The sequence below is a fragment of the Oryzias latipes genome, chromosome 14, assembly GCF_053564925.1.
Source record: "Oryzias latipes strain Hd-rR chromosome 14, Olatipes_Hd-rR_3.1".
In the NCBI taxonomy this organism is placed as follows: Eukaryota; Metazoa; Chordata; class Actinopteri; order Beloniformes; family Adrianichthyidae; genus Oryzias; species Oryzias latipes.
This window is the reverse complement of record NC_136250.1, coordinates 13,974,636-13,998,030: the sequence shown is the minus strand read 5'-3', so window position 1 is coordinate 13,998,030 and position 23,395 is coordinate 13,974,636. Positions and strand designations below refer to the sequence as shown.

The window sequence follows — 23,395 nt, the reverse complement described above, 5'->3', positions numbered from 1 at the left end:
TTAGTAATTACAACAACTTTGCTGCAGAAGCTGAATTATACGTGTCAAAAGTGATCAAACAGAGAAAACCCTAAGCGTAAAACTGCAAATATTAGTTGATCTACTTAACCTGCATATGAATCTCCAGCATTTACATAAGAATCCAGATATCTCAAATGGGCCAAAGAGCTATTTTGTGAAGCAGTGTAAGTTGTATATAAACTAATAATTAAATAAACTCACCAAAAAAACAAAGAAAACAGAATTTAACCAATCAGAGTCAGCTCCTCTTAGAAATCAAGAGGAAGTTGTAAATTGTTGGGCTAATTTGCAGCCAAAGTCTGGGGTCCAGGTTTTCAACTGCAAATCCATGAATTAAATTCTTGCTTGGATTCATCCATCCTTAAAGAGTTTTTCTCCTTACAGTCAGCTGCTGCTTGCTCAGTACAGGAATTTCACTGAAACATCTTTGATGTCAAATGTTGCTAACTTTGGCAAATATTAACATGCAGTTTAAAAGGGCTGGCCTTATTGGTCCTATTTGGACCAAACAGGATTATAATGAATGGTTTAACTTTTGCCCAGTTTGATTGTTCTTAAATTTTGCAATAATACACTGTGTGAATTGGTGCTTTAATGCAAGTGAGTGTGATTGTCTCCTTGTGTGGCCCTGCAGCACCCTTAAGACCTATTGATGGTGTTCCTGTTGGGTCTAAATTGTTGCTGAATCTCGAAGTCGACAGGGGAAAACATGATATTGCTGGAAAGGTCTCAAAGTAACAGCAACTTTTTTGAAAGAGTTTTCCATAAAGATGCAATGGAAAATTTAAACTTCATCCACCTTTTCCACAAGGTAAGATAAATAAAAGGAAATTGATCATTGGTTGATTAATACTGAGATGGTCTAAACACCTGTTTACAATATTAGCTTGAAAAATGTATACAGAATTATTCACGAGTGACTTGGGATGTCTTCCCGTTCTTGTGTTCTTGGAAATTTCTTCATGAGAAACTGTGAATCTGAAATACTCACCCTTTCTAAAGTGATCTCTTCAAAATCATACTGTGTTTCTATGCCATTGACCTGACAAAAGAAGGAAAGACAATCAGGACTGACATACAGCATATGGCAAAACTTGAATTACCGTAATTTCCGGACTATAGAGCGCACCTGATTAGAAGCGGCACCCATTACATGTTTAAAGGATAAACCATTTTGTACATACATAAGCCGCACCTGTCTACAAGCCGCATGTGCCCACATTGAAACATGTGCTGTAGAATGAGGATGTGTATGTGCTGAAACCACGCCTGTGTGTAAGAAAAAGGAGGGAACGCGTGCAGCGGAAGTGTGTTGGGGGTGCGCGTTCATGTTTGATAGACAGAGTGAAGGAGAACTGTAATAAAAGAAGGTTTCCACCAGAAGAAGATGAATAATTCTTTATTAACCCGCTCTGGAGGCTCTGAGGGTCCGAACAGGGAAGTGAACAACCGAAGGAAGATCCGCCTTTAGCGGAGAGGATCTCCCCTGCAATTTCTGACCACCGTCAGAAAGAAAAAAAAACAATCGCAGGAAAGGTTCAACACATGATATATTTACAAAGAAAAACGGTACACAGAAAGAGTTTTCAAAGTTTTAATAATATACCTAAGTTTTTCTTTCCAAACAGTGCCTGTGAGCGGCAGTAACACGGCAGCAATATGTAGTAAGAGCACTAACAGGGGTAGTTTAAAAAACATACTGGTAAAAGTCACTGAGAAAAAAAGAAAAAAAAAGTCACTGAGAGCAGCAGTAACTGATAGGCAAGCACCTCTGCACAGAGGCAAGCGCTGCGCAGCGCGTGCGCCAGAAGTTTTCTTCCACAACAGTGACACTCCGTAACACAGCACTAACAGGGCTGTTTTAAAGAACATAAACGTAAAAGTCACTGAGAGCTTTCTTCATCTTCCTCCTGTGCACTGAAACCATGGAAGTCTTCCTCCTCAGTGTCGGATTGGAATAGCGTCAGATATTCTTCGCCACACTCTCTCTCGGTCTCTTCTTTGTTGTGGCTATCAGTGTCACTCTCATCCTGAGATAAATTCACTCCTGAGCTTGCACTGTCCTCTCCGTCACACAGCAGACCGGCTTTTCCAAACCCGTCGGTGATGGTGGATTTTTTCACACTGTTTTTAACGATTGCTTTTCTTCTTGCATTTTCCATGATGAGGGTCTGTTCTTGCTATTCATTCACAAAGCAAGAATTTACATTAAACTTGCGTCTTCCTTGACACATTCACGTATTCGCGTATTCGCGGGGGTTACGTCCCCCCCCCCCCCCCCCCCGCGAATAACTAAAATCCACGAATAATTGACGCTGTTTTAAAACTCCCAGAGCCAGAGCCTCTGCAGAGTCAGAACCTTTATCTGCCGTTTGGGTTCATTTCCAGAAGCTGGAGATGATGCAAGGTGTTTGGATGGCATTTTAAACGGGTAAACAATACTTTACAGTAAAGTACAGAGTTTTTCAAAATTCCGGAATGAGCGCTGTTCTGCGCCTCACGCTTGTGACGTCACGTCATCTGCGGCCACCCGCGAATGGGCAGGGCGTGAATATTAAACCGCGAATGGGCGGGGGATTACTGTATACCGTATTCCCCCAGGCTCATTCTTACCCTTTCTGCTCGAGCGCCCCTTGCGGTCGTTAGAAAAAAGGCATTAAAAAAATAGAAAGAACTAAATGCATAAATTAGCCGCATCATTGAATAAGCCGCAGGGTTGAAAGCGTGTGACAAAAGTAGCGGCTTATAATCCGGAAATTACGGTATTTTCTTGTCTTTAATATTAGAGACTCATCCCAAGAGAAAAAAAAAAACCTGGTATTTCGACAGCAGCCCTGAACTTTGTTAATAAACACAGCGTGACCACTGAAGTCTAAACAGTAAAAAAAAAATATCTTACAAAAGTGACCTCACTTAATTTGTAGTTACATTTCTACTGTTTGGGACTTTGTTTCCATCAAATGGAGGCGTTGGCTGAGCGCCTGAAGAGATTAAAGTGTTGTGGAAACACACTCACAGTAGGAAGTGCCTCCAAGTTTTCTGTGTTGACAATTATTGGAGCTGGGCTGGCCTGTAAGAGAGACAGAAACACCGCAGTTGCTGTGGTTGTTGATACAAAAATATAAGAGCATGGGAAGCAACTTCTGCAGATCAATCAAAAAGGAAATTTAAAATTGAGAATGTATCTGGGATTTTGGTTGCGTTAATTGCACTTATTTATTGGTTTTCCCTATTTTGTTCAAACATAGCTTTATTTGGTTTTCACTCACCTGCCTCCTCTTAGATCTACTGAAGTCTTTGGGTTCATGTTTCATGGTCATAGTATGTCTTTTTAAAAACAATGTGTTTCTGTCATTCTCCTCTGTTCTCAAGCTCTTTCTGTAACCACCTATCTTCCCTTTACATTCTGACTGGTAGCTTGACTTAAAATATGATGAAAATCAACTGTAACTCTATATGTTTATGCTTTAAAAAGACATTTGCATCATGCATGTACAGAAACATTGGTGTAAATGGTGGAGAATCTCAACGTGAAGCCTCCTTAATTAACTTCTATCAAAGTAGAGCTGATGTAACCTGGCACAGTGGCTGATGATAAAAAGGAGGGACTCCCAGAAAAACTAAGATTCTGAGTTGTTTAAGGAATGTGTCTGTAATGAATGTTTTGGGTGGGCACAAATGTTGCCGTGGTTTATGGTAGTGTAATGCGAGACATTCAGTCCAAGTCATAAAGCAGGCTTATCTCAGAATGTACTGTCCAATGTTATATTGTCTTATTAAAGTAAAGTAGAAACAACACATTAGTATTTCCTTTGTACAATTTTACCATTTTTGTGGCCTTAAATAAGAGTTTTGTTTGTTGACTTTTTTGTGGTCACACATTAGAATTACGTTCATACGATTGAACTTGTACGTGACTATTTTTTGTACCATATCATCAGACAACCTTTGTATATTTAGCAGTTGACGGCAATACTGCCATGTAAACAACAGTATCAGGAAAGTACCCCCATCCACCAATTCTTTTAATGTACATTTTCTTTTTAAAGAATATTAATACACTTAAAACTGTATGGAGAAGACTAAGCAGTTTGGAGAACTTTTTTCAAGAAATAACAAAAGCAAAGTAGGATTTTTCAGCTTAAGGCGTGTATCAAGATGAAGTTTTGTTATGTAGAAAACTCCTGTTTCTGCAGAGCTACAGTGGAGGACAACATTGTTGGTAACCCTCAGTTAAAGAAAGAAAGTCCACAATGCTCACTGAAATGACTTGAAACGATTAAAAGTAAAAATAAATTAAAATTTATTGACAATTAAATAATCAAAATCCAGCATTACTTTTGAGTTGTTGATTAAAATAATTATTTAAAAAAAAAAAACCTAATGAAATAGGGCTGGACAAAAATGATGGTACCCATAACTTAATACTTTGTTGCACAACCTTTTGAGGCAATCACTGCAATTAAACTGTTTCTGTATTTGTCAATGAGCCTTCTGCACCTGTCCACAGGTATTTTGGCCCACTCCTCATGAGCAAACTGCTCCAGTTGTCTCAGGTTTGACTGGTGTCTTCTCTAAATGACATGTTTCAGCTCCTTCCACAGATGTTCAATGGGATTCAAATCTGGGCTCATAGAAGGCCACTTCAGAATAGTCTAACGCTTTTCTCTGAGCCATTCTTGGGGGTTTTTTGGCTGTGTGTTTTGGATCGTTGTCCTGTTGGAAGACCCATGACCTGCGACTCATGCCAAGCTTTCTGACACTAGGCAGCACATTTCTATCCAGAATGTCTTGACAATCTAGAGATTTCATTTTACCTTGCACAACTCCAAGGCACCCTGTGGCAGATGCAGCAAAGCAGAACAGCCCCAAAACAGAACTGAGCCTCCTCCATGTTTCACAGTAGGGACAGTGTTCTTTTCATTGTATGCTTCATTTTTGAGTCTACAAACATAGAGCTGATGTGCCTTACCAAAAAGCATCAGTTTTGTCCCATCTGTTCAAAGGACATTTTCCCAGAAGCTTTGTGGTTTGTCAACATGCATTTGTGCAAATTCCAGTCTCGCTTTTTTATGGTTTCCTTTCAACAGTGGTGTCCTGCTTGGTCGTCTCCCATGAAGTCCACTTTGGCTCAAACAACGACGAATGGTGCGATCTGACACTGATGTACCTTGATCTAGGAGTTCACCTTTAATGTATTTGGAGGTTGTTCTGGGCTCTTTGGATACAGTTTGAACTATCCGTCTCCTCAATTTGTCATCAATTTTCCTCTTCTGGCCACGTCCAGGGCGGTTGGCTACATTCCCGTGGTCTTCTGAATAATGTGTGCCACTGTCGTCACAGGAACTTCAAGCTGCTTAGAGATGGTTTTATAGCCTTTACCTGTACGATGTTTGTCTATAATTTTGTTTCTAATTTCCTGGGACAATTCTCTCCTTCGCTTTCTGTTGTCCATGTTCAGTGTGGTTCACACCTTTTCACCAAACAGCAACATGACTCTTTGTCTCCCTTTAAATAGGCAGACTGACTGATTATGGGTTTGAATACAGCTGTGATGTCAATTAAAGGACATACCTGAGTTCATCATGACCCCCTGGGCAATTAGTTCTCAGTCTTTTCTGGAGGCACCATCATTTTTGTCCAGCCCTATTTCATTAGTTTGTTTTTTTAAATAATTCTGTTAATCAACAACTCAAAATTAATGACTAATTTTGATTATTTAATTTTCAATAAATTTTAATTTATTGTTACTTTTTAACGTTTCAAGTCATTTCAGTGAGCATTGTGGACTATCTTTCTTTAACTGAAGGGTACCAACAATTTTGTCCTCCACTGTATAATTTTTGATTGGTTGGGGGTGTGAGGGGCTGTAAGCTAGCAGGAGATCATGTAAACAGAAGGGTTGCACCTCTACAACGGCAGGGCTCGACATAGCCATTTGTCCGCTGGCCCGGTCCTGTTTTTCGAGCAGTGCGGACCACAAGACTTTACTTTTCACTTGTCCGCTCGGGCCACTAAAATATCTAACGGTTTATACATTCTTCACCTTTTTCAATAAAGTAAATTTTGCGAAAACGTGTAGATTTACCTCGTCTTCATAGTTTAGTTTTTCTGCTAGTCCTGTGTTCAGACTTCAAGGGTTTCTATGGGAAACCTTTGATCACTTCTCCTTCTCTCCCGCCTGCGCGCGCGCGGCTTTCACTGCCGAGCACCACGCGGCACACGCTCACTACTTTTTTTTTTCAAACTTTATTGAATGTAACAATTCAATACAAAACAATGTTAAACAGCAACAACGAAGGCACAAGCCAGTGGGTTATTATTACATTTGATTATAAATCCGACACCGTCACTGAAGAGAGACTGAAGCATGTCAGAGATGTGGAAGACATGGCAGGAATAGATAGGAATATGTTGGATGGAGTAGTGGGTATAATTAGTAGTATGGACAGCAAGATATTTAATGAATGCATTGAAGATGAAACTGTATGCACTAAGCTTTAAGCTGAATGTCAAAGAATTAAAGGCAACTCCAAATACCTGAATCTCAGACTCAAATGCAGTAGAATGTTAAACTACTTAATTTTGTTTTTCTTTACAACACTGTAAGCAGTAAGTATTTCTAGTTAGCTGAATGATCTCAGTTAGACCTGCACAATATGAGGAAAACTCGCGATATGCGATATCAGAGATTAAAATTGCGATAACGATATAATTTGCGGTATATAAACAAACAGCAAAATAACCAAATAACCATTCCCAGTTTAAAAATTATACTCCAAATGACCCACGTTGACATAGGTTACAAACATCTAACATAACAGGGCTCCATCTGATTGGTCAACAATGTGAAGGCGTCCATCCGATTGGTCAAATGCATTAAGGGATTTATTTGATTCGTTAAATGGTTCAAGCTGCCATTAGATTGTTTTAACACATTTAAGGTTTATGATTTATTGCGATATTTGCCATTAGAAGCACCATGAAAACTTCTGAACTAGTGTTACCTACTACACTGCAGTGCTCTCTTCAAAACATCTGAAACAGACTAGAGCAGATTTAAGTTTGATATGGTCTATTTTCAGTCATTGAAAAGTGTAGTAATAAGTGATGTCACCAGAATGCACCAAATTGCACCATATTAAAAGTTTCCGGGGGGGGGATGCCCCCGGACCCCCCTAAAGTTGCAAGCACCTGCGGAGCGGCGGGTCCCGCTATGCGCGGTGTCGGGCCAGTAACTTTCAGGCAGGGCCAGTAAGTTTCAAAAACTACTGGCCCTGTGGGCCAGTGCAAATTTCTGGGCTATGTCAACCCCTGAACGGTCATTATTTTAAATGAAGTACTGCCGTTCTGCAGAAACCCTGTTCTAGAAACAATACAGGCTTTTTGATTTTGCCTAAAAACAACATCATATTAATTAAAGGTCCACTGGCAACCCTTTTGAAATAGATCAAAGGATGATCGGAGTGGGACTTTGGAAAGGAGGCGTTCCACTCCACAGTTCTCCACTGCATTGTGTCTGCTCAGTATTTGGAAGATTGGGATTTGATGGATTTGTAGGTTTCCTTTTTCTCTCTTTTTTAGTGATATTAACTGTTGTAGTGATAAAATTCATGTGAGTAAAAACGGTTTTTAGATCTCTTTATTTTACTGTTTGACTATGTACACTGAATATGCAGGCCTGTGATCTGTGCCTTCGGTTTCACATACAAAAATCTTTAACGCGTTTGTGGAGCTGTTATTTTGCAGATATGAGCAAACAAAGCCTTTAGAGCTGAAACCTAGAAATCCACTCTGGCATCTCATTGATTAAAGAAAAACAAAGCCAAGATGCATGAAGGCGCATTAAAGCGCACATGTTCAAACTTGTTTTATCTGCCCCGAAACTACAAAGACGATGAATAAAAAGGATAACTTATGTGTGGGAAACCTTCTTAGCAGGATGATAGCAGGATAGAGAGCAGTGTCTCTACAGTGATTGTACAGTACAATAAAAAAGACAGATTTAGAGTGAGTTCTGACCTTGAGAGGGGAGATGTGTGAGTGGGACACGTATCCGTGAACATTCTCAATCTCAGAGAGACTTTTCTCTGAAACGTGCACAAGCTCTGGAGCGTGCGACTCGTTGATGAGTCCTGGAAACCCCTGACCAGGACTAAGAGGGTCCTCTTCTTGGCAGTGGAGTTGCTATGAATACAAAGGGAGAGAAGGGAGAAGAACAAAAAATAGGATCTCAATGCTGGTAACGCATAAAATACCCTTGCTTTGAATTTGACACAATAAATCTCAGGCAAAAAAACACTAACCCATATCGACTTATTATTGGGCTGTACATTTTATCTGATCACTTGCTGTGATGAAAGTAGTATTATTTGGAAAGTGTATACTTCTAATATTAATACTAGAACTACATAATCATTACTATTAATAATGGAAATTTTTAATAATTTAAGTTAACAATACAACAAAGAATTTATTTTGTTTTATAAATAATATTTTCCAGAAAGTTACAAGTCAGATTATAATTTTTAAAAAGTTCATTTAAACTACAATGTGCTATTTTCAGAAAATCATTATTGTATTATTCACTTTATTATTTATCTTTGCTCTGTTCACTTCCTTTTGTCCTGTCATAGACTTTAAGAAATAACTTGCTCAGTAAATATTTAAGATTTTTAACCGAGCTCCTGACTTTTCTGACCCTTTTCTTGTGCGTCGAATGCGGAGATACTGAAAAGCATTTGTATTTACTGCTATTCATTTGAGTTTTTCTGTCCAAATTGTTGGCGATTAACTTAGTACATTTTCTTAACTTGCATTAAACATCATTGTGATTTGACTCATGCTTGTGACTAACCCTGTGCGACAGGCATATCGTAACAGACAACACAAACTGTGGTAAATGGTCAATTGAAATGTGACATGCAAATACAATTTCATGCCAGCTTGAAGTATCCAACATATCAAATAAAACTCCCTACATATTAGCAAGCAGATTTCTTTTATGTTAGATGTTAGACCCCTGCCTCCTATAAAGACGGGTCATTTGGAGTACAATTTATGTTAGTTGTTGTTTTTTTTATTCACCATTCATTCATATATCAAAATATTGATCACTAATATCGCTACTTTCTACGGAAGCACAGTTGACTCATATTTCAAAATAAAAGTCAATACCGGAAATACCTTTTTCATTTTCACAATAAAGCTATCTCTGCTGACTCAAAAATAAAATTAAAAATAAATCCGCCAATCGGCTTTTTCTTCTTCAACGCCCCTCCTTCTGTCACTTAAATAAAATGATAAGAAAATGGTATTTGATCTTTGATTTTCTAAAAGTTCTCTAGTAAATGTGTAGCAATATTCAATTAGAAATATCTGAATTGACAGTTAAAATGAATGACCAGAAATGCTTTTTCATTTTCATAATGTAACTGCATCAATTGACTCGAAAATCAAATTAAAAATCAATCCTCCCCTTTTCATTTTCAACTTCAAAACCACTCACTCTGTGACGTAATTCAAGCGATAATGCAAAGAGGGGATTGCATTTTTTATTTAATTTTTGAGTCAATTGATGCAGTTGCATTGAGAAAATGTAGAAGCATTTCCAGTATAGACTTTTATTTTGAAATATGGGACACATATGCTTCCATAGTTTTCCTATCGTGCAGCCCTACTTTGCACTGTGTTAAATCTTTATTTTTTTAAAAGGGTCCATCATAAAGGGTGTAAAAAAGAAGCTTAGTACACACTAAACTAAGAAAAGGGTTCACTTTAGGGCTCGTTTGAGGTCACATTTGTGCACTTTTGAAAGCCAGAAGAATGTTATGAGTTTACAAAAACATCAGTCAGACTTCATGTTTTGAAATCATTCAGTAAAAGTAACTTCTTCTAAGTCACAGAAGCAGTGTAGTAATGCAGAACTCTACACTTTTTTTAAGAGGAGCACAGACAAGCCTGCATCTGTCATCTCGCAATTTCCCTCCATGCATTTCATACGCTTTTTTTTTTAAAACCAAACCAGCTCACGAGTTCTGCTATTTTTAAGAAGGAAGCCTCAATCAAATGCAACTGTGAATCTGAATGCATCAGAATAGAAGTGAGCACATTTACGCTACGTTTGAGGAAATTTGAAAACTGTTTGCTTAAAGTTGAATAAGCCACAAAAAAGTTGTGAATATCCCAAACAAAGTTAAAGACAGACAATTAATTTACTGGCCACTGGGAAAAAAAGGGCAAAAGCTTTAACGATGATATGCTAAAAAATGAAAATTTTATAAATTAGTTAAATATATCAAATTTAAAATATATTTTGGCAATCATTTTTACAGCTTTTGCATTTTTTTATTTAGTAATGGCCTAATAAGATTAAATATAAGGGAATAAAATGTTTAAAAATTGCTAAAATATTTATAGAAAAATATAGGTTTCAGATGTTAAGTTAAAAAATATTTTTTTAAGCAAATAACATATTCTGTTAGTACATAATAAATTAAGAAAGTTAAAAAAGTTAACATTTTAATTTTTTAATATCAGAATTAATGAAGAAGGAAAAGTATGCAGATTTTTTTGCAAGCCAGAAAAGAACATAATGAAAAAAAATCTCATTTATGCTATAAAGCTTTCAGGCTTTTTAGTATCCTGACAAAAAATATCACAATTAGTCAAAAGATCGTGCGACAAATGAAACCCAAAGGAGACGCGACGTGCAAAGCATGTGCAGTGTTTTCAGTAGGTTGTGTAATTTGTACAACCCTCTTCTGCACAATCAGCCAAAGATGCTACTGAGGAACAGTCAGTTTCTTAGGATCACTGAGTGTGGCAGAAGACTGCATGGCCTCTTTATGATTGTTGTGAAAGAAATGCAATACCTCTCTGGAAACACGGAAGGGTCAAAACCTTTGTTACATCATAGAGCGTGCTTTGTTCTAGTTCATAAACAACTTCAGGGTTACATTTCCAATCTAGTCTGTTGTTCGGGGAAACACCCCACCTCTTAAACCACAATCACCTACTTAAAAATGAGAAAACTTCAATTTTTTAGTTAATTTTCACATTTTAAAGAAACATCCCATTAAAGGCCAAATCCAATCATCAGTTTATCTACTTTAAAAGTGTTCCCAGCAGTCTATTAACTATGATTAAGATCTTTGTAGGCAAAATAAACCTGTGTCGTGTTCCTACGACATAGTTTCTGCAAAGCGGCAGGAGTCCAATAGAAATTCACCTCTGATTGCGACACTGATGGCATCGAGTAAGCCTGTCTCCACTTCCCGTCATCCATCTGTTTGCACTCTCTCCCGCTAGCTTACGTCTTCCTCATCAGCTATCCAGCCCCACAGTTTTGAGCCAGATGCCAGTTCGGACCACGAAAACAAAGACCTACATGGATCTATTCACCTGCAAGTGGATGCAGCGGAATGCAGCGGAGCAAGGAGCTTGTGGCCTACAACCACAAGCTTTGTCCAACTGCATTTTTTTCATCTGCTCCTGATTCACAACGAAGAAATACTCAGAAATTCAATTTTCTTTATGTATGTCCTCCATGAGAAAAATGCTACAAGACTATGTTCAAAACACCACAAAAACACAAATTTTCACTGGAGTGAGTCTTGAAAAATGAAAATAACCTAAATAATATATTTATTGTCACATTATTAATAAAACAATCCAGTTAATAAATGGTTTAAAGAAGCAGGAAGTGCATCACCGGTTTTATTCAAAGTACTAATGAGCATTTTTGTTTATATATATGATTCTATATAATCAAGAGCCATATTGTCATCCCAATGTTTTTATGGTCTTTTCTTGCAGTCGCTTCAGTCAATTACACAACAGCGATGTTCCAACAGAGCATCCCTCTCCCCGTCACCTGTTTCCCACAGTCTCATCCACACAGGAGTTCCCGTTTCATCCCAACCGCATCACAAAGCAGCCCCCCCTCATACATGAACGGCTTCCACGCACTTATCAGTGAATGGATGTTCAGCTGACAGGAGCAGGGAGGGGAGGGGGCTGATGCGCTGGAGAAGAGACTGGAAGAAAGAGACTTTAGTTTCTGCAGTTTCAACTCAAACCCAGCCGCCGAGCCACTTCCCCAGCAAAAACGTGGACAACACGAACCGAAATTCACCGAACTGTTAAAAGTGTTTACTCACCCCCACGCTTTTCCCCCTCTCCTCCTGCATGCTCGTACATCAAGCTTTTTTTGTGTGGGTACGCCGGGGGGGCTGCGTGCGGAAAATTCTGCCCGGTACTAGGAAAAAAAGTACTCACATGAAAACTACCGCCCACCGTGTTGCAGCATAAAGTCTACGGAGTAAAAATGTGTGTGGAAACACAGGCAGTGTTGTGTTAGAACTATTTCTATAATGCTGCATCGCCAACTGCGACAAAACCCCGACACCCCGCCCCACTGTAGCGTTTTTTTCCCCCAGCCAAGTAGGAACCATATTCTTGGTTGTAGTCGTTTAGCCCGGACGTTTCACAGAGTTACACAAGCGCGGGAAATAGAAGTTGAAAGAACAAAACATGTAATTTACTTTAATCTTATCAACATTTGAAATAATATATAGTCTCTGAGCCTAATTTAAGGTTTAATTCACTAATTCTTGTTAAAAGCATTAAACATATATTTTTTTCAATGTTATATTCCCTCATTTCAATGTAAGGTAATGTGGAGGATACAAAAAGAGTTCTGAAACTAACCACAAATTCATTTATATCAACTTTTTGTTAAAACATTTTTTAAGCTTCTTATTAGTAGTCATTTCTATTGTTGACATTTTAATCCACCGAAAAATCATAAATGTACTAATACACAAAATAGAGTATTTTTTTTAATCAAAGACAAATTTCAGGGTTAGTAATAGATTTTTTTCTGACAAAATGGTTCAGCTTTTTTTTCTATTCATATAGTCACCCCAGAAATTCAACTAACTTTTTTTTTTTTTTTTATCAGTGCGGAGTACAATATTGGCCAATAGCTATGGTTTTTTAGAAACAATTTTCCTTGACATTATTGAAGGCATGGGCACTCAACCTATAATTTTAAAAAGTTATTATGTCATATAACTATAAATTGTTTGACTCAACAGGAACTTTTAAAAGGTCGACCAAAACTAAGATCTGTATGCCAAGACACTAGTTTACATCACCTGGAGGATTTTGTGTGGCAAAAATAAAGAATGAAGTTAGAAAGTAATAAACATATAAAAAGATTCAAAACTGGAAGACTGCCTTATGAAACAACCCTGCAATTGTCATATGAAGAAATGCAGCTTTTGATCATTTCCAGGTGGGGTTCAGATGTTGGGGCTTGATTGCAGTGTTAAATCCATGATCTTAGAGCATTTGCATTGACAAAACTTTGGACCTATGGAAATCGTAGTTCTTGAATCAGTTTTGATATCAACATTTTTACTGCCAGGAGTCTACCCATCTATGAGGAAAAAGACAAAACTCCAACAGCGTGCCAGTTCATTACAAATAGTATTTCCCAATAATAAAAATATAATCTGTTCTACAGACAATCGGGAACTTATCAATGTGGTGAACAAAGCAAAATAAAATCATGAATGGATTACAACAAATTATCTTTGAGCCTCAATAAAACCAAAGTGATATTTTGGTATTTATAATGCCAATACTGAGCTCTCAATTAAAATAAATAATGTCTCAATTGAAAGTTTTAAAGAAATCACATTCTTAGGGGTTGTTATTGATGACAAACTAAGTTGGAAGCTACACATCCAACACAAACTAAAGTCTAAAATAATATTTCAATCATAAATAAATCTAAACATATATTAGAAGACAAAAGTAGAGTACTGCTCCTTATTATAACTACATTTCACCTTCTGTATAAAGATTTGGGGGGATAATTATAAGAGTTCACTAAATCCTCTCTTTTTACTCTAAAAACAAGCCATCAGAAAGTTTTCAAACCGGTATGACCTTGTTGGTTTTACATCTCACAACTTCTATGCAGAGCTAGTGGGAAATCGTTACCATGCAATATCCAAAAACAGTTCTTAGGAAATGAAGGAGGCTACAAACTGAGGGGATGTAGAAACTTCAAGATCAAATGAAAAGAAAAACAAAGACAAGTTTCTGTGTGTCTGTGTGCAGCACTAAAATTTGGAACAGGCTGAGCAATGAGCTTAAACAATGTTCAACTATTCAATGTATAAAGAAACTCTGATTTCATGATATGAAGAGGCGGTAAAGATCAACAGGTTTTTTTAATAAGTCCAAATACATGCGTGAACTTGATTGTGGTGAAATAATCAAAGCTCTTTTAATTACAACTCATCACTCAGTATCACATCATGTAATGTGCAATAATGATTACTGAAATGTTTTAAATTAAAATTAATAAACTGTTGATTTTCTTTACTCAGACTGCAATGTGCAGCAATAATTACTGGTTTGATGTGATAATGTGTTCTAATAATAATCTTTGGCTGACTGTGCAGAAGAGGGTTGTACAAATTACACAACCTACTGAAAACACTGCACATGCTTTGCACGTCGCGTCTCCTTTGGGTTTCATTTGTCGCAAGATCTTTTGACTAATTGTGATATTTGTTTTCAAGATACTCAATAGCCTGAAAACTTTATAGCATAAATGAGATTTTTTTTCATTATGTTCTTTTCTGGCTTGCAAAAACTTCTGCACACTTTTCCTTTTTCATTAATTCTGATATTAAAAGATTCGGGTCCTTTCGGGGAGTCCTGATATTAATTATGTTTTGTTTTTTAATCTGAAAGTTTTGCATGTAAATTAAAATAAATAGAAAAAAGCTTGGAATACTTAAAAAAATGCTATTTGTTAGCTAATAGCTCTCCACCAAAAAGATAATTCAAATGTTAAGTTTTTTAACTTTCTTAAAGTATTATGTTGTAACAGAATATGTTATTTGCTTTAAAAAAACGTTTTTTCATCTTAATATCTAAAACCTATTTTTTTATACCATTCTATAAATGTTTTAGCGATTTTAAGACCTATTTTTTCCTTATATTTAATCTTATTAGGCCATTACTAAATAGAAAAATGCAAAAGCTGTAAAAATAATTGCCAAAAATTGCACTTTAAAGATATGTTGTTTTGCATGTCATGTATGACTTTTGTGTTGCACAAGCTTCTGTATGTAAATGTACGTTTTTTGCATGTTAATTATTATTCATAGATAAATTTGCTTTGTTGTTTGATAGTTTTCAATTCATGTCATCTGCTGGCACAAGAGCATTTATCCAGAGACATTTGTTTGTCTTATAACCGAAACCTATTTTAAACATGTTCCTGCTCAGCAGCTGCACCGACAAAAGAGATGAAAGTCCTACTCAAGTTTTAGCTGGGTTTTGCTGATATTTGCATAACTTCCTATTCATACAGCACCCTGATTTTCCAGTCCATGTAGTGGACTTGTAGCCTGATTCATTTTTGCTTCCCCTCCTCATCTGCAGGAGACACAATTATGAGCATGCTCAAACTCAATCTGCTGCTGTGACTGCAGCTCTGAACACCTGCGCATAAGCACGGATCCAGATTAATCACAGCCGCAAAAAGATGCTATAGCAGCAGCAGAGGCTTGGGAAAAATCTCCATGGAGAAGCTTAGTCATGCTACAGCATTCACCCTGACTCAATCAAATAGAGACCTTAAGCAGTTTGCAGCTGGATGAATAATAATGAGTCCTTTAAAGTCTTAGGGCCATGACCTGCTGCTGTTGCAAAAAGGGAGATTGCTCATTTTGACTTTGGAATATATTGCTGTTCCTAAATATCAGATGGTTTACCCCTCTGATTTGTGCAGGTTCTGGACGGCTCAAAGGAGGAATATTTTAGACATGTCCTCAAACAAAACAAAACCATAAATCCTCATTCAACATGCTACTGGAGTTAAAGTGATGGCACTAAAGAAGTGCCATAAATAGATGAAAAAATGGATCAAAATCCATTTTTTGTTAGTGCATTTTGAGCATCTGCAAGTGAATATTTACACACAGTTAGAAGCACACAGCAGAAAACATTGAAGGCAATAGTATATTTTGCTTCAATTATGACAGTTTAACAATGTAGAATAATTTTCATTTTCACATTTTAAGCACACTTGTGAAATGCCAATGTTTGCTATAATCATGTCTTGTTTTTGTTTCACGTACTAAAATGATAAGACAAAAAAAGATTTCTATCAAACTATTATTAATCTTCTAATGGCAGAAAAAAACACTAAAATTTTTTAGTTTTTCAACTACAACAAAAAAAATAAAAAATCAATGATCTAAATTTAAAAGGTACCAGTTCACATTTTTTTACACATAAATGGTGGATACCAAGAACTTACCATTCAAAATTATCATGCATGTAGACAAAAAGGTACAGACAATTCCCAGAATGGCCTTAAAGTCCCACCTTAAACCCTTTTAAACTATTGTAAAAGCATTCCCAAGGGTCTTTTAAATATGATTATGCTCTTTGTAGGCTAAATCAAAAACCTGTGTCGTTTTCTAGGACATAGTTTCTGCAGAGCGGCAGTACTTCATTAGACATTGCCTTTGAGCTGTGGGCAGAAATGCTGGCATAAAGTAAGCCTGTCCCCACTTCCTGTTATCCATCTGTTTACACTCTCTCCAGCTGGCTTACAGCCAGTGATAGTTAAATAAGGACTGGACTGAACAACCCCTCCCCCCGCATTCCGAATAGGAAGTATCTGCTGGTTCCAAAAAGCTGAAATTCCATAGACTTCTATAGAGAAAATTAACAGCTGTTACTCAGTCATTACATCCGTCAGAATAACCATTCGTGCTCTGCTACATTCATTAACATGTTCTGGGAAATCCTATTTTTTTCATGATATTTTTGCTATAGCTCAAGTTATTTAAATTATATTAACTAACCAATCAGATGTCTTAATAAAAGTTGGTGGCCTTGCATCAAACGTTTGAACCGTTTGAAACATTTGCAGGCTGAAAATGATAATTAGAGTTTTCTGTCGTAGAAACAAGTTTTTCTCACTAAAAGCAGATTTTTAAAGAACAATATGAAAGCATTTGACAAGTAACCCATCAGTCTCTGTCTCCTACCCCAAAGTCTAAATTTATCCCCCATGAGGTAGCCACAAGAACGCAGAGCAGAAATTTTCCACTGTTGTGACTGTGATGCTAAACTCTGTACACACTCATAACGCATTTAAGGGCTGAACTTTGATGTGCACATTATTTCCTCTCAAACCTTTAAGTGAGCTGAATGCAAACCACAATCAAGTTTTTCACAACTACTGAAGTATTAAATATCAAGTAACACTGGTTTCTTTTTACAGATAAATAATCTAAAAGCCTTCTGTGATCAATTATAGCCCACAACATTATGTTTGTACCTAATATAGCTTGAATTAAGGCCCATCACGATGTTTTTATTGCATACGCAACAGGATTAAAAGAGGAGATTCTAACTTTTCTAGTCCATTTTTAGATTCCCTTGGTCGGGACAGCAGCTGTACGTGCCTGCAATGTATTATGGAACAGTAATTCATAAGCCGCTGTCAGGCAACTTGTCTGCCATTGAAGTCTTGTGCAGTGTGTGATCAAAGCTTACACTGAGCCTACTTAGCAGGCTGCATTAAGCTGCATATCATCCAAGGTTAAAGGTGGAAATGTCTAAAGCCTGCAGATTTGTGCTTAGAGCACAAATACATTAAAAGAGTCAAAAACAAAAAATAAGCAGGTTGTGGAGTCATCTTCTTACTGACCAGACTCTGAAACAGCAAGATTTTATTTCCAGGGCAAATAAAATCGGCTTTTATCTAATTCTAGAATATGACTTTTGGGGGAACTGATTGTCAGACGATAATAACAATATGTCAAAATTCAATCTAGAAAACGTCTGCAACATGATCCCAGTGTTGGGTAAGAGATCAATTATTTATAAATAACAATATTAATATATTTCATTTGTTTGGAGTACAATAAAATAAAGACTTAAAAAACACAGGATCAGTTAAAAATATGCAGTTTTAAAAGAGGCAAGTGTATTCTAGTTTCAGGACAGTATACAAGTCAGAAAAGGTGAAATTCAAAGACTCAGATGATCATCTTTTGTTCTTGATTTTGGCCATCATTAGCCAAAATCAAAAACTGTGTCGTTTTCCAAGACCTAGTTTCTGCAGAACAGCAGGACTTCATTCGAAATTTGCTTCTGAGTTGTGGACTGTTGACGCAGAGTAAGCCCACCCCCCTTCCCTTCACCATTGTGGAGTGGAAGCTTGTGGCCCGCCCAGTAAATACGTCATAGACTTTTTCAAACACAGTTTTTCGTCTGCTGCTGATCGACAATGATTTCAATAAATATTAAACTCAGAAATACAATTTTAAGCTTAGTTTTCTTAACATATGTCCTGAATCATGAGGAAAATGCTGCAAAAACACGTTGAAAACACCAAAAACACAATTTTCATCAGAGTGGGTCTTCAAGCTTGCTAGTGAAGAACAAACCAACGTTTCAGAGGTTGGGAGAAAGGGAGTTCCAAAACTGGGGGGCAAAACAGGTAAATGCTCCCCACAGTGATGAGACAAACAGAGGGGAGAACCAACTATTAGAGGAAGGAGGACGGTCTGAGGGAATGGGCCAGTGTAGCAACATAAACAAGGTCAGAAAGGTATAGGGGGAAAGATCATGGATAGATTTATAGAAGAAATATTTTGCAGAAACTCTGGTGCTGTAGAACATGTGTGATGTGCTGAATGCCACACAAGTTTAAGCGACCACTTTTAATGAAAAGACTTTGTAAACGCACGTGAACCAATGCTTTGTGCTTCTGCATTCTACGCCCGGATGGATTTATGTGACACCAAGTTTTTTATTTATCGGAATAGAGCTGTGAAAGAAAACGCCTGGAGACAGATTTTTGAGACATTTCAAACCAAGATGCTTCCAACTTTAGACACATGCACTTGTATCAGTTTTTCACACAGCAGCAATCTATGTCACCGTGAAAGCTAAGACTGCACCACAGGGACAGACAAAGCATGGGGTGACTACAGCTCACAGTGTTTCACTGTCGCATTAGAAGCCAGTTTCTCAGCTTTGTGTTTGGCTAGATACGTCCCAAAACTATGGACCTGTCCCAAACTTGCCAAATAGGCAGAGCGAAAAACCCAATTGTCATTGAAACACATCTAAATTTGACTGTTCTAAAGCTAATAATTCAGCAACTACATCTCAGTCAAAAGTCTACGACCCATAAATGTTCATTAAGTTAATACGTTAAAAAAATGAATAGTAGTCATGGATTTTTAAATTGACCACAGATAGGCCACCTACTGACCCGGTCCCGTTTCTCCCTTTCAGTGTTGCCAGATTGTGCGGTCATTTATAAAGTACAATACCAGTTCATTATTTAATGTTTGGTTTGATTGACTGGAAAAGGGTGAATGTAATATTAAAAATGGTCTCAAAGTTGTACTAACAAAGTTGCTAATTACAGCTAACAGGTTTTTGTGAGGTCAGGTGATTATTTGATGACTTCTGGGCTGGAAAACTGTGATACTATCAGGCAACGCCGGAACCTGGCTCAAATAGAAGAAGTCAGTCCCCATTGTGTGAAAAAACAAAAATCTAAAGTATATTAGCCCCATGAACTCTGTCTCCCAGTTGAAGGGGGAGCTAACACTGAATGTTATTGTGTCTCTGGAACAGGAAAAATGGTAGAAAATTACATGTAAAGTCCAATTTAAGTGTGTTTTGTAAATCACCTCCACTGCATAGTAGACCAGGGATTAAAAAGTAACAGCAGTTAGCACGACAATCCGCACAAAGATTTTCTGTCAGCTGCAGCTCACAAATAGATATCGAGCATCACTGTCTTTAAAAATGCACTACAAACCAAGCATCAAAATACCTGCTACACAATCACCTTTAAGATCCTCAGCTACTCGGATAACACAACCCTTGCTTTTTAGGATAAGTTGGGAAAAATGTTTAAACAGTTTTCCTCTAGAAATCTCCTGGTACCTGCTTGCCAGAGCCACCCTGGTGTAGATCTGTGTTGCAGATTTTGACCTTGATGACTGCCTTCATTTGTGTGCAAAGAGGCCTGCTTGTATTCCCAGTGAGTAGGTGCTCTAACTGAGTACAGTTACCAGCTTGGATTTCCTTCACCGGAGCAACAGGGCTAATCTTTTCAAGTGATGCAGCTCAGGCAGTCTCAACTCGTTAAAGTGAATGAATGACATACACTCCTCTGTAGGGGCTGCCACTCGTACAGGTTTACGTAGCCAGTGTGAGATCATTTTAACTTACCTAGGAGGACCAACACAGACATGTTTCCTAATTGATTTTATGTAACTTTGTCCGGACTTGCCAAGTTAATTCTTTACAAGCTCTAAAATCCTTATGAATGAGAACTCTCATCTCATCATAGACATTTGTCATATAGTTTGTTAAATTTCTGCTTTTTAAAATTCATTTTGTGCGATTAAAACACCACAAAAACACACATCTCAGTGGAGATAGCGCTGGTTAACGTTTCTTTGCATCTGTTAATCTCATTTAAGTTTGGTGACCTCATTGTTGTTCAGATTATGGAGCTAAGAATTGCTCCTGTCTGGAGAAGATATGCCACGTGGTGCAGTGTCCAATAAGCAACGCAAAGGGAGGTTAACCAGAATGGATGCGTGCAAAACACCACAACTTCTTTTTGCTTAAGATAACACAAACACAAAAGTAGAACTTTTTTTTGTGTGTGTGTGTGTGGGGGGGGGGGGGGGGGGGCATTCTCAGCACTAGCATTTTGTTCCAGCTCATCCATTGGATCTTTTTGGGGTTCTCTATGGAAAACAGGAAATACTGTGACACACATCAACAGAGGACCTGTGATGTAGAAATAAAGTTAAATAGGCAGTTTTCCCATATAATGGAAACATTCTTCTGTAAACATAACATGAATGAGATGTATAGAATGATGTTTCTCAAATTTGATGCATGTGACATTCTTAAAAATTTTAGTTTCTTCCAAAAAGCCTGGATCTTAATGAGTTTAAACGTTTTTGTGCCTAGTATGTGACGTTTCTTTGAAATGAGTAACAGAAACAAAAACATAGATTGGTCAAGGATTTGAAGGTGAAGCCATCTCAGAAAATAGAGAAAATATGTGAGTCTTTTCCACAAAGTATTGCAGTCATTTGACCTTTTCTATGGCTTATTTCTTGCTCTGATGGAGAAAAATTGTGTCCAATACAGGTTCCCTGATAACTTGATTAAACTGGGAAGCGTTTCAGGCATAACACGCAGCTGATCCAATTAAAGAGTATCTTCACATCACTTCCAAGGGATGTATATGTTTAAGAGCTTGGCCCATTGACACAACCTGGGAGGTCACAGATAGACTTTCCACATGAGGCAAGGACCAGAAATAGAGGTAAGCGCTGAGTTTGTCACATCACTTTCTCACATTAACACACAGTTGTTGAATTCTTTTACAAAACCTGATAGTAAAATAGGGCTGCACGGTGGTGTAGTGGTTAGCGCCTTGGCCTCACAGCAAGAAGGTTCAAATCCAAGCTGAAAACTTTCTGTGTGGAGTTTGCATGTTCTCCCAATGCATGTGTGGGTTTTTCCCGGGCACTTCGTCTTCCTCCCACAGCCCAAAGACATGCCTCATGGGTTGATTGGCTACTCCAAAGCCTGGTTTCCTCCAACGGGTATGGTCTGGACCCATTAAGCTGGACCGAAATCGTACCGTTTTTGGCCCCCCATAGGTCGTAGGTTAGGGGGGAGGTACTGTCATCACACAATAAAACTCATCCATTGGTGGAAGGTCATAACGACCAAACCAGTGCCAGCGTATTCAGCTTAGCCGCCCCTCGTCTCTCAACATTAAATGACTTGTATAAACAATGTATCAAAAGCCAAGCGGAAAAAAGGAGCTGCTGGATGACCTCCATTTTTGTTGTTGACAACTTTGCTTTTACTGTTGTTGCACCACAACAACACAAAGCTACGCAGTTTTCATCCTGCATGCGCTGTGATCTCTTTGATACTATATGCGCTTCAGCATCCGCTGACCCTTCTCCATCATTAAACGTGGACTACCACTGTGTGGCTGAGTTGCTGTCGTTCCCAAACTTCCATTTTGTTATGACAGAGCTGACAGTTGACTGTGGAATATTTAGGAGAAATGTGGAAATTTCATGACTGGATTTGTTGTACAGGTAACATCCCATGACAGTTCCACGCTGGAATTCTCTGAGCTCCTGAGAGCGGTCCATTCTTTCACAAATGTTTGTAACAACAGTCTGCATGACTGTTGTTGAATTTATACGCCTGTGGCCCGGCCAAGTGATCAGGACACCTGATTCTGACCTGATTCTGATCATTTGGATGGGAGAGCGAATACTTTTGGTAATATGGTGTACCTGACTAACATCAACTGCATTAGTGTTGCTATATTATATGAACATAATTCGCCCTTATTTACATTTTTTTAATTAAACTTGACATAACAACAAAAAATAATGAAAGTATTTATTTAGAGGTAAATGTTATTACAATAATCATACTTTACAGTCAGTAAACACAAAAAGTAAAAAATTATTTACATATATTTATTTTAAACTAAACTTATTTTATTGTAAAACATGAAATCATAACAATAATGAAGTTATATGTTGAATCATCAAATTTGGCACAGATATAACATCTTTAAACTTTAATTTTGCTTAATTGGTTAAAAAAACGAGGCAAAATATAATTTTGATTATAAATAATGTCTTGGCCTGATTTCTGACCAAAGCTCCTTGCAAAGGAATCATTAGAGACAATTAAACCCAAGGTTTCCATTAATTGGGAGTTTTTAAATGTCTGGGTTTTTGTCATGCCACTCAAGGTAAAAGAAAAGCTGCTCATTAATTCAAAAATTGTCATGATTTGTTCTTAAACAACTGGAGTTTACAGTTTTAGAGCAAAACTTATTACAAATCAAAGACTTAGATGTTGTTAATCCTCTTCTATTAATGAAATCCATAATAAAACTAAATAATCCTTAGGAAGAAAAAGGGATACGAGCTGCATTTTAGGGCATACATGTCTCAGTGAGCAGATTAAATATCTAAGTGCATAAAAATATGTTGTGAATATACATACATTTTGAAATCCACCAGGAGAATATATTAAACTTCTTTTTAAAGCTTTACTATTTTTACTGCATCTATCTTGAAAATGCTCTGACTTGTTTGTGGTGGAAATTAGAAAATAATTTGACAGATTTTTGAAAATAATCAATTTACAACAGGCACTTTTAGTTGTTTTCTTGTTCCAATGTGTGTTTTTTAATGTCCTGTTAAGTTGTTTCATTTAGTTTTAAGGTGCATTT

General features: G+C 37.3%; 1 protein-coding gene across 10 annotated transcripts in view; it reads right to left on the bottom strand.

Moving 5' to 3' along the window:
• The window catches only part of LOC101168565 (disks large homolog 2), a 53,137-nt gene extending 32,905 nt beyond the window's left edge, over window positions 1–20,232 (bottom strand). For 6 of the 10 annotated variants that reach the window (XM_020708842.3, XM_020708843.3, XM_020708844.3 and 3 more), the window contains exons 1-4: window positions 20,038–20,232; window positions 8,044–8,208; window positions 3,038–3,091; window positions 1,013–1,063 (exon numbers count right to left, since the gene is read on the bottom strand). In XM_020708842.3, coding sequence (XP_020564501.1) covers window positions 1,013–1,063; window positions 3,038–3,091; window positions 8,044–8,208; window positions 20,038–20,103 — 336 coding nt within the window. In that variant the 5' untranslated portion in view covers window positions 20,104–20,232. Of the gene's footprint in view, window positions 1–1,012; window positions 1,064–3,037; window positions 3,092–8,043; window positions 8,209–12,182; window positions 12,509–20,037 lie in introns of those variants that run through there. The other 4 variants (XM_011483536.4, XM_078931315.1, XM_078931317.1 and 1 more) reach the window with 2 other exon arrangements.
• Window positions 20,233–23,395: the final 3,163 nt, after the last annotated feature.